Source organism: Corvus hawaiiensis, chromosome 15 (genome assembly GCF_020740725.1).
Source record: "Corvus hawaiiensis isolate bCorHaw1 chromosome 15, bCorHaw1.pri.cur, whole genome shotgun sequence".
Taxonomy (NCBI): domain Eukaryota; kingdom Metazoa; phylum Chordata; class Aves; order Passeriformes; family Corvidae; genus Corvus; species Corvus hawaiiensis.
The window spans coordinates 18,305,739-18,321,545 of record NC_063227.1 but is presented as its reverse complement, the minus strand read 5'-3'; the positions used below and the strand labels follow the sequence as shown (position 1 = coordinate 18,321,545).

The 15,807-nt window shown below is 54.3% G+C and overlaps 2 protein-coding genes across 2 annotated transcripts; both read right to left on the bottom strand.

The window, feature by feature from the left end:
- Positions 1–1,215: 1,215 nt before the first annotated feature.
- LOC125333929 (protocadherin alpha-6-like) lies at positions 1,216–6,021 on the bottom strand. Its single transcript, XM_048320244.1, has one exon. It carries the CDS (start codon positions 5,663–5,665, stop codon positions 3,071–3,073), a length of 2,595 nt encoding a protein of 864 aa, XP_048176201.1. The 5' UTR covers positions 5,666–6,021; the 3' UTR covers positions 1,216–3,070.
- Positions 6,022–9,650: 3,629 nt separating this feature from the next.
- On the bottom strand, positions 9,651–13,153 carry LOC125333783 (protocadherin alpha-13-like). Its single transcript, XM_048320007.1, has one exon. It carries the CDS (start codon positions 12,744–12,746, stop codon positions 10,221–10,223), a length of 2,526 nt encoding a protein of 841 aa, XP_048175964.1. The 5' UTR covers positions 12,747–13,153; the 3' UTR covers positions 9,651–10,220.
- Between the last annotated feature and the right edge of the window lie 2,654 nt (positions 13,154–15,807).

The window sequence follows — 15,807 nt, the reverse complement described above, 5'->3', positions numbered from 1 at the left end:
CAAGAAAGCCATTAAGGTAATTTCTCCATCTGTCCTTGCTTCCACGTGCTCACCCTGTGCCAGGAAGCAACAGGAAAGGAATGAGAGCAGGCAGTGGTGCTCCAAACCTACAGACATTTCAATCCAGGCAACATTCAGTCGATCCAACATGAAGATACCACGGCTGAACAGGCACCAAAGTACACCTGTCTCTCACACACAGCCTCTTCAGGTACAGGCGACTTACCTGTAGCATCACTGGTGTCATCTTCAGAAAAAGAAACATTTGCAGAACAGGAGAATGGGTTTTAAGGGACATGGTCCCCTAATGGTATGAGCAGTTTTGTCGCATGCTGGACAGAAAAAAAATACTCACATTCATCAAGAGCTTTGAAAAACAGGGAAAGTGAGTAGTACTTCCTTTTGCACTTCTGTCACAGGTGAAGCAGGAAGGACACCTGAAAGTTAGTGATATTCTCTCAACAGCAGCCTCAGCTCGACAGAGTGGAAAAATTTTCCCAAGTCCAATGGATTACTGTCTAAACACCTGCCACCTGGCAGCTGCCAATATTTCACCATCTGCATCTCATCCACTGTTGCCAACACTATACCAATGTGAGAGAAGAAAAAAGGGTGAGTGTTCTCTCTCAGACAAGAGAAGAAAACAGAGGAACCCATCCCACTGTACTGAAATGCCAGGTCTGATAATATCTCGAATATGGACACAGTTTCTTCCCCTCCCTAGCAACACCAAGATCAGAGAAATTATTCGGGCAACGTTCTGAGAAAGCTGACACAATTACACAAATTTCAAAAAGCTTTTGTTTGTCCAACTGATGCCTTTGCCTGGTCTTAAAATCAAGAGCCATACACGGTTAGAAGGGGAAAAGGGATTTTACCTTGGTATTTATTTTAAGGATCCTTAGGTGTACACGTCCAGGTCATATGCATTGAGATGCACCCCGCCGAGTCTATCTCTGTCCCCCCCCCAACATTGGGTATAACATTATAGGTTTTACTAATTAGCAGATCTATCAAAGATTCTCCAATGAGAGGCTCAAGTGAGCCCCCCTCCCCAAGGAACCTTCCCCTGGATGGCTCTATCTTGGTTTACAGAATGTGTTCTGGAGAGGACCTTGGGGTCTGGGACACACTGATCCCTGGCTACGAAGCTTCTAAAATGTTGAGTCTCTTAGTTTGACAAACAAGTCCAAGAACGTAGGAAAAAAGCACTAGGAATACAGAAGCTGTAAAAAGGTATAACAGGGGTATAAAAGAAAAGGCAAAAATCTTCATGGTATTACAACGACATTCCACAACAAAGACAAGCAATTAAAGGCAGGTATTGCAGGTAACTTTACAGGCAGTAACACCACAGAGAACAGAGCACGAGGATATGCAGAACTGCTGGAGTCCTGAGAAGATCCCAGAAGAGCAGCCCTGTGTGCTGGGCTTTTCCTCAATGTTTTCCACTGGCATCCTCTATCCTGTGCCATGGGTAAACGAGACTTTCACAGCTAAGCAAACATTCTCCATTTCATCCACAATGACACAGACTGTGTTCTACTCTGCGCCTCCATTCCCCTGAGGCAACGCTCTTCCCCACTCAAATTCCCCCTCCCCATCATACAGGTCCAGGCCCTACTTGTTGCCATTCGAAGAATCACTGCCAAAATATCAAACATTTCTCAACTCCAGCAATATGTCCCATCTGTAAATCTCACTTTGCATAGGATCTAGGCCTTGGCACCTCTTCACCTTCCCTCATGATCACCACAAAGGACATACAAAATTCTTCAAACTACACAGCCTTCAGCAGGCTCTTCCCACCTGCATGAACCTCACCATGAACACTTTGCTCCATTTTAGCAATCTCACATGGAAATAGCACAGAGCTGCGTATTACAGCTCTTAGAGATTCTGTGATCAGAACAGGATTGGAATCAGCATACATGGATTTTGTTCTTCAAGATAACCACACCAAATATCATAGCACAAGCGCTCAAACAAGTTCAACACAGAGAGTTTGTACTGCAGAAATCTTGAGCTGGGACGCTCTGCAGGGCTCGCCCTGTACCTGCACACATCAGTACAAGCCATGTGTGACAACAGGACACACCATCTCTACCAGCTTCAAGTGCACAAGCAGAGGAAGTCGAGTGGACAAACATTGCACTCACCACCTCATTACAAGCACTGAGATAAGAACCAAAACGCTGACAAGCACAACACCATAATGGATTATATTGAGTGTGTAGGAGAAATTGGTTAGGGTTTTGTTGGTAGGGGTTATTTTCTGGATTGTTTGTTTACTTTCTTTTTATAAAAGATTATTTCCACGGTGTTTGAAGTGATATTGCTGCCGATATAAATTTTGATACAACATCAAAAGACTACACCCTATTTCATACTACTTTTCTGGCCAGGAAAGCGCATTCACAACCCAGGGAACAGCGGAGCAAGGAAAAGAAAATTCCACTTTCTAACACTTACCCTTGGAGAAAACTCCTCACTTGGAACACATAATAATTCTAAGCAGAGATTCTTGGGAATAGATCATAGGAAAGGCACATCACATCTTCCCGTTTCATAATGTCTCTAGCGTTAGAACCAAATGTGGCAGCTTATCCTTCCATGGACTGCAAAACGCTGAAGTCCCAACCTTGTGTAACATTGTTAGAGAGCAGAATCAAAGAGGAGGAAGTCAATTTTTGTTGGGAAAAATCTAAACACAAGACTGTCCAAAAAAGGCCTGGCAACTGTGAACACCACAGCCGGCATGTCTTTGCACTCATGAAATAAGGTCCAGTGAAAATGCTACCCATCAGAGAGCATGTGCATGTTCTGCAAAGCTGACACATCAGGGCACCTCTAATCGCAATGCACAATGACTTCACTCTAAGGGAAAATTCACACCTACAACAGAAAACCACACCTACAACAGAAAACCACACCTACGGATAATAGCAGCCGCGGAGTGCCCTAATTGATTTATTTCCATTCTACCACCTTCACCACCTCAGTACACGAGCAAGAGCCGAGTGGCTCCGGCGGCAGAGGCAGAGGTACGGTTCACATCCTTAAGAACTCGTCATGCATCGATCGACCCGTGGCCGCGGGGGCGGAGCCCGGCTCCAAACAGCAGCTGTAAGGGGGGCGAGAGAGAAGGGGCAGAGAGGGGAAGAGGCGTCAGTGAACGGGCAAAGGAGAGCAAGGGAACGCCACTGACCGTGTCCAGGAGAGCGGAGGGCTCCGGCTGCGTGTCCTTGGCCGCGGGGCCGGGCGGCGGCGGAGGGAAGTTGGGGCTGAAAACCATGAGGTCGCTCTTGCCCGCGCCGTCCGCCACGCACAGGCTCCGGCTGTGGCGCTGCGAGTACGACCAGCTGCCCACTTCGCTGGCGCACACGAGCGTCGTGGGCCCGGGCCCCGACAGCACGGCCGCCCGCGGCGCCCAGCGCGACGCCCCGTACAGCACCACGGCCAGCAGGAACAGGCTCGACACCGCGCAGATGGCCACCACCAGCCACACGTTCGTCGCCGCACTCGCCGCACCAGCGCCCATCTCCGCGCCCGCCGCCGACCGCGACGACGACGACGACGATCCCGCGGCCGCGGCCAGCGCCGCCTCGGCGGCCTCCACCAGCGACACGCTGAGCGTGGCCGTGGCCGAGCGCGCCGGCTCGCCGTGGTCGCGCACCACGATCAGCAGCCGCTGGCGAGGGCCGTCCGCCTCCTCCAGCGCCCGCGCCGTGCTCACCTCGCCGCTGTAGAGCCCCACGCGGAACGGGCCCTTGCCCCGCGGCTCCCACAGCTCGTAGCGCAGCCACGCGTTGTAGCCCGAGTCGGCGTCCACGGCGCGGATCTTCGCCACCACCTGCCCCGCCGGCGCCCCCCACGCCGCCCACGCCCACAGCGTGCCCGACACCGAGCCCGCCGCCGCCGCCGCCTCGCCCGCCACGCCCGCCACGCCGCCCGCCTCCGGCGCCGAGCCCGCAGGCGGCAGCAGCGCCGGCGCGTTGTCGTTCTCGTCCAGCACGAACAGCTGCACCGTGGCGTTGCCGCACAGCGGCGGCTCGCCCGCGTCCACCGCACGCACCTCGAACTGCAGCACCTGCAGCTCCTCGTAGTCCAAGGGCTGCAGCGCCCACAGACGCCCGCTCTCCGCGTCCACCGACACGTAGCTCGACGCCGGACGCCACCCGCCGCCCACGCCGCCCTCCCACACCGAGTAGCTCACGCGCCCGTTGCCCGCCTCGTCCGGGTCCCGCGCCCACAGCCGCGCCAGCTCCGCGCCCGCCGCGTTGTTCTCCCGCGCCAGCACCGTGTACACGGCCTGCGCGAACGCCGGCGCGTTGTCGTTCACGTCCGACACCGCCACCCGCAGCCCGCGCCTGCCGCGCAGCGCCGGCGCCCCGCCGTCCTCCGCACGCACCTCCACCTCGTACTCCGACACCCGCTCCCGGTCCAGCGCCTCGCGCAGCACCAGCGAGTACGAGCCCGCGAACGTCGCCTCCAGACCGAACGGCGACGCCGGCCACACCCAGCACCGCACGCGACCGTTCGCCCCCGAGTCCCGGTCCGACACGCTCAGCAGGGCCACCACCGTCCCCACCGACGCGTCCTCCGGCACCGGCACCGACAGCGACGTCACCCACACCTCCGGCGCGTTGTCGTTCACGTCCAGCACATCCAGCACCACCTTGCAGTGACCCGGCAGTGGAGGCGTCCCCTTATCAGTCACCTTAATGTGTAGGTCATATAAAGTAACTGTCTCGAAGTCCAGGGGGCCCATTAGTCTGATCTCCCCAGTATTTGCATCGATGCTGAATAAATCTGTGGCCGACGGTGGAACAACAGAATCAATTTCATAAATCATTTCCCCATATATTCCTAAGTCCGGGTCTGTGGCGTTCACACGCGCTACAAGTGTCATCTGTAATGCATCCTCGGGCAAACGTACGTTGTACACTGACTGGTTGAACTGGGGTGCGTTGTCGTTCACGTCCAGCACCAAGATCACCAGCTCCATCGTGCCCGTCAGAGATGGCCGGCCCCCATCACTTGCCGTCAGCATCAACCGGTGAACGGGAATCGTCTCGCGGTCCAAAGGTTTCGTGAGTACCAGAAACAAGGATTTACTGCGAGAGTTACTGTTTTCTTCCTCTATTCTAAAATACTCGCTGGGGCTGAGTGTGTAGGAGAGCTGCGCGTTCGCTCCGATATCCGCATCCGACGCGCCCTCCAGCGGGAAACGAGACCCCGGCAGAGATGACTCCGCGATGCTGAGGTTTTTCCGGGCGGCGGGGAAGATGGGGGCATTGTCGTTGATGTCGGTGACCTCCAGCTGCACATGGAAGACGCGCAGCGGCCGCTCCACCAGCACCTCCAGCCGCAGCGCGCACGGCGCGCTCTTGCCGCACAGCTCCTCCCGGTCGAGCCGCGAGCTCACCAGCAGCGCGCCGCTCGCCCCGCTCACCTCCACGCTCGCCCGCCGGCCCTGCGCCACCAGCCGCAGCCGCCGCGCCTCCGCCTCGCCCGCCTCCAGGCCCAGGTCCTGCGCCAGACGGCCCACCACCGTGCCGGCCTTGGCTTCCTCCGGCACCGAGTACCGCACCTGCCCGCCCGACAGCGCCCAGGCCGCCTGCAGCACCAGCACCCGCACCACCGCACAACAACGCTCCCCCATCGCCGCCGCCGCCGCCGCCGCCTGTGCCGCTCTGGCTGCCGGCCCCGGCACGGGCCCCGCACGGCTCCCCGCCGCCGCCCGGACGCACCGGCTCTGCTGCCCGGCCCGCGCCGCCCCCCCGCGCTCACAGCCGGGCTCTCCGCCGCACCGGGGCGGAGCCGCCGAGACGCCGTTCCTGAGCCTGCAGCGACACCGTGCGCTGCTCCGCCGCCTCACACGCTCCGCCACAGCGCCCGCGCCTCCGCTCCGTCATGGCCATCTCCTCTGCCGTCTCTTCCAAAAGTGCTCCTTTTTTATTTTATCCTTTGGGCTTTTTTTCACGGCTCTCTTCTGTATCCCTTCTGGTATCTCGCCAGTCGCCTCCGGCTCCGCGCAGTAAACAAAAGAATTCGGATCCACCAACTCTAATTACGTGGCATCAACGCCGGCGCACTGGATTCTAATCGAGGCAGAGGCTGGTGGGAACCAGCTCCGGTCGGGAGTTAGGGGCAACGTCGGTGCGTAATCCTATTTTCATATTTCTTCTCTTTGTAATTTTCCATTCTTAATCATCACCTTTTGTTATTCCTTCCTAGCATCTTCTTTCTGGTTTTCTTTCTCTTCTTCCTTTCCTTTTTTTCCTCCTTTATCCACTTCCTCCCTTTTTGTGTAGAGTAGAAGTGTCGGTGACATGCCAGTAAACTCAATTACAGTTTCTCCCTTGCTCTCTATCTACTCCTTTCTTGCTTGCTTCCAATTTTCTTCCATTTCCATCCTCTCTTCATTTTCCCCTTACCAAGAAGGGAGTAATCTTAACCATGTCTATGACATTCTCGACTTGGTGTAGGGACATATTCTTTGGCAAAGGCTCTCCTTCCTCTTCCCTTCTGCCTTCCATCTCTTCAGAGAAGTAAAAATCTTCCTGCTTTCCTTCTGTCCATGCACTCACAACTTCCCCATTTTCCAGGATAAAGGCCACACTTTTCAGCCTCCAGTACTCTCAAGGATGCAGCAATAACACAGCAAGGCAATCACACGCCAAAGAACAGCTCCTGTGTATCAGAACAGGTTCCACCACTCTCTGACACAAAAGCTGAAGCCACAGCTACTGAGACATCTGTGCAGGCAAGCCTGAAAGAGTCCAAACAACTCAGGGGAGTTTCTCCTTCAGGAACTCAAAGCTATCACAGCCCAGCACGACAATGCTCCATAAGAACTTTAAAAAGCATTGGGCAACCACTGGTCCTGAGCACTCTTCATGTAACTCGATGCTTCCTGACTCGTTTTCTACCTGTCAGGTTTATGCCTTCCCATTAAGGCACGAATGCACTGCCACAACAACACACCCAGAACCTCAGTATCTCCGAGCATTGCTCCCCACAGAAAAACTCCCAACCATTCGCAGGATGCCCCTGTCACACAGTCAAACAAAATGCACCGAGGTAACACCACGGCATTGGCACTAAGAACATCCCCATGATTCCCAACACAGCCACTCCCTGAGGTGGAGTGCGGTCCCTCCTCCATTCCCAGTGGCTGCCACCCACCCACCTGTGCCTGGAAGCTGCAGGGAAACTACGAAAGCAGACAATGATGCTTTGTTTGTCCCATAGGGTCAACATTCTGACGACTCAACATGAAGATGGCACAACTGAAGAGGAGCTGAAGAACACCTGTCTCAGACACATCCACTTCAGGTGAGTCACTTACCTGTGGCATGACTGGTTCCTTCTTCAGAAAAGAAACATCCTCAGGGAGGGAAATTGGTTTAAAGGGATATTTGCCCTTAACATTATCAGTATTTCTGGGGAAGCTGGACATAAAAAAAATTACTCAAGTTTTGCAAAAACTGAACAGAATGCAGTGCCCATAATGTATTTCTATCAGAATGGTGGCTGGAAGCTGACTTCTGAACTGCAGACAATTCTCTCAAAATTAAACTTAGCTCACGCAGAAAAAGCCGTTCCCTGCTGATGGAAAACCACTCAGCATCTGACACCTGACAGCTGCCAAAATTCAGCAGTCTGCGTTTCATACACAGTTACCAAAACATAGCCACTATAAAAGGAAAAAAAGCCAAACAATAAAAAGCCTACGCAAAAAATTAAAAGGTTGGGCAGGTCTGATTAGAGAGGAGAAAAGGAAAACAAAATGTTCCATTCCACTTTATTGAAATGCAAGTTAAGGCAACATCTTGAATACAAGACCAATCCTTCCCCTCTCTAGCAAGACTAAGAGCAAAGGTAATCAAGGAAACGCTCAGAGAAGGCACGGCAGCATGATCCAAATTTCAAAAGCTTCTCTTTGACCAACAACATTCCACATCAAACCCAAGTAATTAAAGGCACGCAGGGCAGATGTCTCCACAAGCAGCAATACCAGAAAGAACAACACTGCCCTAAGATATGCAGAACCTCTGGGTGTCCTGAGAGGATCCCAGGAGAGCAGCACTGTGTGGTGGGACCCTCCTCGCGATATTCCACTGTAATCATCTGTCTTACACCCTGGGAACTGGGATCTCCACTATTAAGCAGACATTCTCCATTTCCTCCCCAATGATGTACTCAAATCCTCCCCTTCCCCCATGCCTGGCACAGAGAATATGATGTAGAGTGCTGCAAATCCATTCTGTGACTCTTGGACTCTTCCCACGTGCCAGGATGCTTTGTGTCTTTTCAGCAATTTCAAATACAAATCGAGTTCTTAAAGGTTTTGTGATTAGAGTCATGAACAGTTCTCATCCCAGCCCCCACAGATCTTCTCCTTCAAGAGCTCACAGCAAAAGATGAAGCACAAGTGCACTCAAAATGCCAACTGGGTGGGAGAATTTCTGCAAGAGAACCCAGGGCTGGGCTGCTCTGTAGATGAGGATGTTTGGTGTGTACAATCCAGACACCAGAATGAGCCGTGTGTGATAACAGCACACACCATCTCTTCCCACACTGACTCTGCAAGAGCACAGGAAGGGGAAGAAAAGCTCAACAAGATTACACCCACCCCCTCAACTGCCATGAAAATCGTGTCTGAAGAGGAGCACAGACCCACCATGGCAAGAGCTGTGGGAGCTGGTATAAACGCCCTACAATACACATGGAAAGCAGTTTGAAGTGCTACCCTCCCACAACAACACTCCCAAAGCAGCAGCAGCAGCAAAAACCTTCAGGAGTCTGAATGTTACCAACTCTTATCCAGCACATTCCACATGTCAGGCCAGCGGCAGCACAAGGAACTGTCTCTGATGGGAGATATTCATAACCTCAAAGGACTCTGTGGCCATTTCAATAGCACATATTATCTCAAGATCCAGAAGGCCTCCAACTTCACACCCTTGGAACTTGGGAAAGGATCCTGGGCAGAAACACTCTGTGCCCATCCTGGCTCCTGCTTTCCTCTAAGTATCCTCCATTCCCCAGTCTGAAACAGTTATTCTCCAGAAAAGGACATCATTTCCATTCCTCTCCTCTTACAACATGACCCATTCTCTTAAAAATTATTCCAGGTTCCCTCAGACAAGTCCTCCCAGTGCTCAAGGTCACCATTCACATCAGGACATAGTCAGACCCTACTCAGTGTCACTGCCACATTCACCTCTGTGACAAGGCATAATTTGCTTCCCCTACCTCAGGAATCAGTTTGACTTCTGCTTACCCTTCCCACCAATGAGAGCACTGTAAAACACACACAGGTGGCATCACATACATGGTCTGGCAGACTCTGCAGCTGCACCTTGAGCTCTGGCAGTGTTACAGATCTGACACCAATATTTTCTATACAGGACTGCTCTCATGGCAACGGACACTGATGTCTTGCTGAGAGAGACCAAGCAACGTGGTGATGAACACACCAATACAACAGATATCTACTGTGTAGAAAAAATTGATAGTAGAATTTTTTTTGTCGTTGTTGTTTAGAAGAGGAATTGCAAGGAAGTTGTAAAGGTGTTCCAAATGTAAATATTGAAAAAACATGTCAACACAAGGTCAGGGTCCATCATGCCACCTCTCCAGCCAGGAATGCAAGTTAACAACTGCAGCTAACAAAAACTGGGCGCGAAACAAAACATGAAAAGACCACAATGCCTTCCCAGTTTTAATAATGACGTGGGAACACAAGTCCAATTGGTCACCTTGCCTCGCATCGCTTGTAGAGGACACATGACAGAACATGAGGGCACAGAAGAAACCACATGTGATACCACCACAGTCAGCAAAGGCAATGAGGAGGTACACAGCACTTGGGGGACTGTCACCGTCACAGCCTGTCCTGCACAGCTTCAGCAAGCTCGTGTGGAAAATCTACACAACCAGCAAGCAGGAGCGTTGTCTCCAAAACGGAAACCTCCAGGCATCACAGGACAGCTCCCATGGCAACCAGCAGTGATTTCATTCTAGGGCGGAACAATTCACATCCACACCAGCAAATCTCAGGGGTCTACACAAAGAGGTTACCGCACTACCCTTACCCTGCAAGGAAGAGGCAGCAGATACAAAGGTGCAATTAACACCCAATACAATTAACTTAAGCACCCATCGCCGTCAGGCCGAGAAGGCGGAGCCCGGCTAATAGCAGAGCCAGGTTAGGAAATGAGAGAGAAGGGACAAAGGGAAAGAGAAAGAGTAGAGGCGAGCAAGGCGGTGCCACTGACCGTGTCCAGGAGAGCGGAGGGCTCCGGCTGCGTGTCCTTGGCCGCGGGGCCGGGCGGCGGCGGAGGGAAGTTGGGGCTGAAAACCATGAGGTCGCTCTTGCCCGCGCCGTCCGCCACGCACAGGCTCCGGCTGTGGCGCTGCGAGTACGACCAGCTGCCCACTTCGCTGGCGCACACGAGCGTCGTGGGCCCGGGCCCCGACAGCACGGCCGCCCGCGGCGCCCAGCGCGACGCCCCGTACAGCACCACGGCCAGCAGGAACAGGCTCGACACCGCGCAGATGGCCACCACCAGCCACACGTTCGTCGCCGCACTCGCCGCACCAGCGCCCATCTCCGCGCCCGCCGCCGACCGCGACGACGACGACGACGATCCCGCGGCCGCGGCCAGCGCCGCCTCGGCGGCCTCCACCAGCGACACGCTGAGCGTGGCCGTGGCCGAGCGCGCCGGCTCGCCGTGGTCGCGCACCACGATCAGCAGCCGCTGGCGAGGGCCGTCCGCCTCCTCCAGCGCCCGCGCCGTGCTCACCTCGCCGCTGTAGAGCCCCACGCGGAACGGGCCCTTGCCCCGCGGCTCCCACAGCTCGTAGCGCAGCCACGCGTTGTAGCCCGAGTCGGCGTCCACGGCGCGGATCTTCGCCACCACCTGCCCCGCCGGCGCCCCCCACGCCGCCCACGCCCACAGCGTGCCCGACACCGACACCGAGCCCGCCGCCGCCGCCGCCGCCTCGCCCGCCACGCCGCCCGCCTCCGGCGCCGAGCCCGCAGGCGGCAGCAGCGCCGGCGCGTTGTCGTTCTCGTCCAGCACGAACAGCTGCACCGTGGCGTTGCCGCACAGCGGCGGCTCGCCCGCGTCCACCGCACGCACCTCGAACTGCAGCACCTGCAGCTCCTCGTAGTCCAAGGGCTGCAGCGCCCACAGACGCCCGCTCTCCGCGTCCACCGACACGTAGCTCGACGCCGGACGCCACCCGCCGCCCACGCCGCCCTCCCACACCGAGTAGCTCACGCGCCCGTTGCCCGCCTCGTCCGGGTCCCGCGCCCACAGCCGCGCCAGCTCCGCGCCCGCCGCGTTGTTCTCCCGCGCCAGCACCGTGTACACGGCCTGCGCGAACGCCGGCGCGTTGTCGTTCACGTCCGACACCGCCACCCGCAGCCCGCGCCTGCCGCGCAGCGCCGGCGCCCCGCCGTCCTCCGCACGCACCTCCACCTCGTACTCCGACACCCGCTCCCGGTCCAGCGCCTCGCGCAGCACCAGCGAGTACGAGCCCGCGAACGTCGCCTCCAGACCGAACGGCGACGCCGGCCACACCCAGCACCGCACGCGACCGTTCGCCCCCGAGTCCCGGTCCGACACGCTCAGCAGGGCCACCACCGTCCCCACCGACGCGTCCTCCGGCACCGGCACCGACAGCGACGTCACCCACACCTCCGGCGCGTTGTCGTTCACGTCCAGCACCTCCACCAGCACCTTGCAGTGACCCGACAGCGGGGGCGTACCCTTATCTATCGCTTCTATTTGTATCTCATATGAACGGATGTCTTCATAGTCCAGGGGTCCCGTGAGACGGATCTCGCCCGTCTTCGCATTTAAAAGAAAAACTTTTAATCCCTGTTCAGGAAAAATATTGCTTGCACTAAACATCAATTCACCATTGCTTCCCAAATCTGGATCCGTGGCGTTCACCCGCGCCACAAGCGTCCCTTCGTCCGTGCTCTCCGGCAGCTGCACTTTATACACTGACTGGTTGAACTGAGGTGCGTTGTCGTTTGCATCCAGCACCGAGATCACCAGCTCCATGGTGCCCGTCAGAGACGGCCGGCCCCCGTCACTCGCCGTCAGCACCAACCGGTGAACGGGAATCGTCTCGCGATCTAGATGTTTGGTGAGTACCAGAAACAGGGATTCTCGGTATTCCTGACTCCGCTGCAAATCCAGGGAGAAGTGCTCGCTGGGGCTGAGTGCATAGGAGAGCTGCGCGTTCGCTCCGATATCCGCATCCGACGCGCCCTCCAGCGGGAAACGAGACCCCGGCAGAGATGACTCCGCGATGCTGAGGTTTTTCCGGGCGGCGGGGAAGATGGGGGCATTGTCGTTGATGTCGGTGACCTCCAGCTGCACATGGAAGACGCGCAGCGGCCGCTCCACCAGCACCTCCAGCCGCAGCGCGCACGGCGCGCTCTTGCCGCACAGCTCCTCCCGGTCGAGCCGCGAGCTCACCAGCAGCGCGCCGCTCGCCCCGCTCACCTCCACGCTCGCCCGCCGGCCCTGCGCCACCAGCCGCAGCCGCCGCGCCTCCGCCTCGCCCGCCTCCAGGCCCAGGTCCTGCGCCAGACGGCCCACCACCGTGCCGGCCTTGGCTTCCTCCGGCACCGAGTACCGCACCTGCCCGCCCGACAGCGCCCAGGCCGCCTGCAGCACCAGCACCCGCACCACCGCACAACAACGCTCCCCCATCGCCGCCGCCGCCGCCGCCGCCTGTGCCGCTCTGGCTGCCGGCCCCGGCACGGGCCCCGCACGGCTCCCCGCCGCCGCCCGGACGCACCGGCTCTGCTGCCCGGCCCGCGCCGCCCCCCCGCGCTCACAGCCGGGCTCTCCGCCGCACCGGGGCGGAGCCGCCGAGACGCCGTTCCTGAGCCTGCAGCGACACCGTGCGCTGCTCCGCCGCCTCACACGCTCCGCCACAGCGCCCGCGCCTCTGCTCCGTCATGGCCATCTCCTCTGCCGTCTCTTGCTCCTCTCTCTTCCTCTCTCTCTCTGTGTATCTCTCTCCTTATTATTGCAACGTGCTTCCTCACATTCATTTTCTTCTTTATTCCACTTTTTTCATGTCTTCTTTTATCTTTCTTTTGTCTTTCAGTTCTGTAATTTTAATCGTTTCTTTTAATTTCTCTTTTTTACCTTTTTCTTTCTTTTTACACTGTTTTTGTCCTCTCCATATCTTTGTTCTTTCTTGTTTTACTTCCTTCTTCTCTTCTTTCTCTATTTTCTTCCTGCCCTGTCAATTTTTACTGTCCTTTCCGTTTTATTTCAATCCGTCTCTTTTATAACTCTGCTGCCAAGTTGCCGGTGACCTCCGATGCCGTGATCGAGGCAATCAATGTTGGAGCCATGAGCTGTAATTACCGGGCATCATCTCCTTCGCATGGGACAGTGGACAGTGGAGAGGCCACCAGAGACCAACTTCACTCAGCATTAGGAGACAACGTCAGTGTATCCTGGTAATCTCCTTGACATACCCCCTCTTCATTTCTCCCCTTTGTCACCTTCCTTCCTTTATGGATTTCTTCTTTTTTTTTCTTCCTCTCTCTCTTTCCTACCCCCTCCCACGTTTCTGTGTACAGAGATTGCTGTATGCTAACAAACTCCCTTAATGTTCCATCTTTCCTTTTTTCTTTTTCTCTCCATTGCTTTTTCATTCTTTCATTGTTTTATTTTCTTTCCCCTTTTTCTTCTCTTTTCCTTGTCTTTCCCTCACTGCCTCTTCTTCCCTCCTTGCCTATTCTCTATCTCTCTTAATACCGTATTTTCTACAAGACTACATCATTCTTACCATGAAGTGCAGACACACCCTTACACAAAACCTCTTATTCCTATTCCTCACCCCTTGTCATTGAGGCTTGCACAGGGTTCCTCAATACCAAGGATACAGAGGTCTTTGACTCCAGAGAGCATGTAGAGAAAAGGTTGGTGCATGCTTATAATCTCCTCCGTCATTCCTTCTTTCCTTTTTCCCCTCATTCTTCCTTGCTTGATTTTTCACTTGCAGGGATTCCTTCTTCTCCTTTCTCTTCCTTTCTCTCCTCCTTTACTTACCTTTCTTTTCTTTCTCTTCCTTTTTCTTTCATGCCTCACACCACCCTCCTTGATTCCTCTTCTCTTCAGCGTCCATACTTCTTTTCCCCTTTACCAAAATGTTTTCTAAACAAAATGATTTCTAAATGTCTACATCACCCTCTTCGTTTATCAGAGACCTGCCCTTTGATAAGAGTGCTCCTGGGGGCCTTACATGCCTCCTGATAAGGAACAACTGTCCTGATTTCCTCCAGAAAAAGTGAAGTAAATAGACTGTCCCTGCACCTCCTCTCCCCTTCCCTCCCCATCAGGAAGAAAGCCACACTCCTCAGACTCCAGTCCCCTCCTGGACCAGAAAATAACACAGGAAGGCAATAATATGGCAAAGAACAGCTGTACTACACCAGAAAAGAATACACCTCCCTTGGAATAGGAAGACCAATCCCTAAGAACTTTGACATCAGTGCAAACATGCTCCAATAAGCCCAAACACTCCATCAAAGTCTCTCACTTGGGAACTCAGATGCATCACAGCCCAGCACACCAATCTGCCATGAACACTGAAAAAGCACAGTGCAACCACCGTTCCTATGAATTCTTCATGTATTTCAATGCAGTGCTATTCTTCCTGCCTCGTATTCCACCTGCTTGATAAACGACAAGCTCTTGCTTCTCCTTTCAGGCAGATAACTTCTGCCAGAACAACACAGCAAGAACTTCCATGCTCAGGGGCATTGGTCCACAAGGAATACCTCTCACTCAATAGCATGATCCACCCAGAAATACATGCGAACTTAAACCCATGGCATTTCCCCTGAGAACATGCTCTCCACTCCCAAAACATCTATTTTGAGAAAGACATCAGAGGCCAACCTCCACCTGTGCTTGCTGCCAACTGCTCAAACCGTGCTGGAATAAGCAAGAAAGAAATGTGAGCAGACTGTGATGCTTTGTTGGTCCAATCTAGGAATTACAGCATACTTCAAGTTGGAAGGAAGCCACAAGGAGTGTCGAGTTCCAACTCCCAATCCAGACACATTCGGTCGGTCCAAGATGAAGATACCACAACTAAATAGGAATAAAGGTACAGCTGTCTCTCAGACTCCTCTTCTTTAGCAAGAAGCAACTTTACTTTACTTACTTTAGCAAGCAGCACCACTGCTTGCTTCTTCAGGAAAGAAATATTTTCAGAGAAGGGAAACTGTTTCTAACACTAACAGAGACTACTGGGAACAATGGACAGAAAACAATCATGCACATTCTAGAAAAGCCTTGAAATCATTGGACAAAGCACAGTGCTCCCATATGCACTTCTGTCATGGGGGAAGCAGGGGGGACACCATAAAGCTAAGCAAGGACATTGTCTCAACATCAACCTCAGCTCAGGGGCATGGAAAAGTCATCCTACACGCTGATGGAAAATTACTGGAATGTTGGCAACCAGACAGGTGCTAAAACTCAGTATCTCATATTATCTGATGTTACCAACACATTGCTAACATGAGAGACAGAAAAGACTGCGAGGGTTTGGTAAGAAGAGAGAAGAAAGCCAAATAATCCAATTCCACTGTATTGAAACACATGAAGGAAACAACGGGGCAGAAGGATATGCAGAACTTTTGGAGAGCTGAAGAAATCCCAGGTATTTGCAATGTCTGTGGAGCCTCTTCTTGGCATTTTCTATTAGAATCCTCTGTCTCACACCCTGAGAAATGGCAACTCC

Excerpts from the sequence above, each read along its gene's own strand:
- LOC125333929 (XM_048320244.1), bottom strand. The coding sequence starts at position 5,665 with ATGGGGGAGCGTTGTTGTGCGGTGGTGCGGGTGCTGGTGCTGCAGGCG.
- LOC125333783 (XM_048320007.1), bottom strand. The coding sequence starts at position 12,746 with ATGGGGGAGCGTTGTTGTGCGGTGGTGCGGGTGCTGGTGCTGCAGGCG.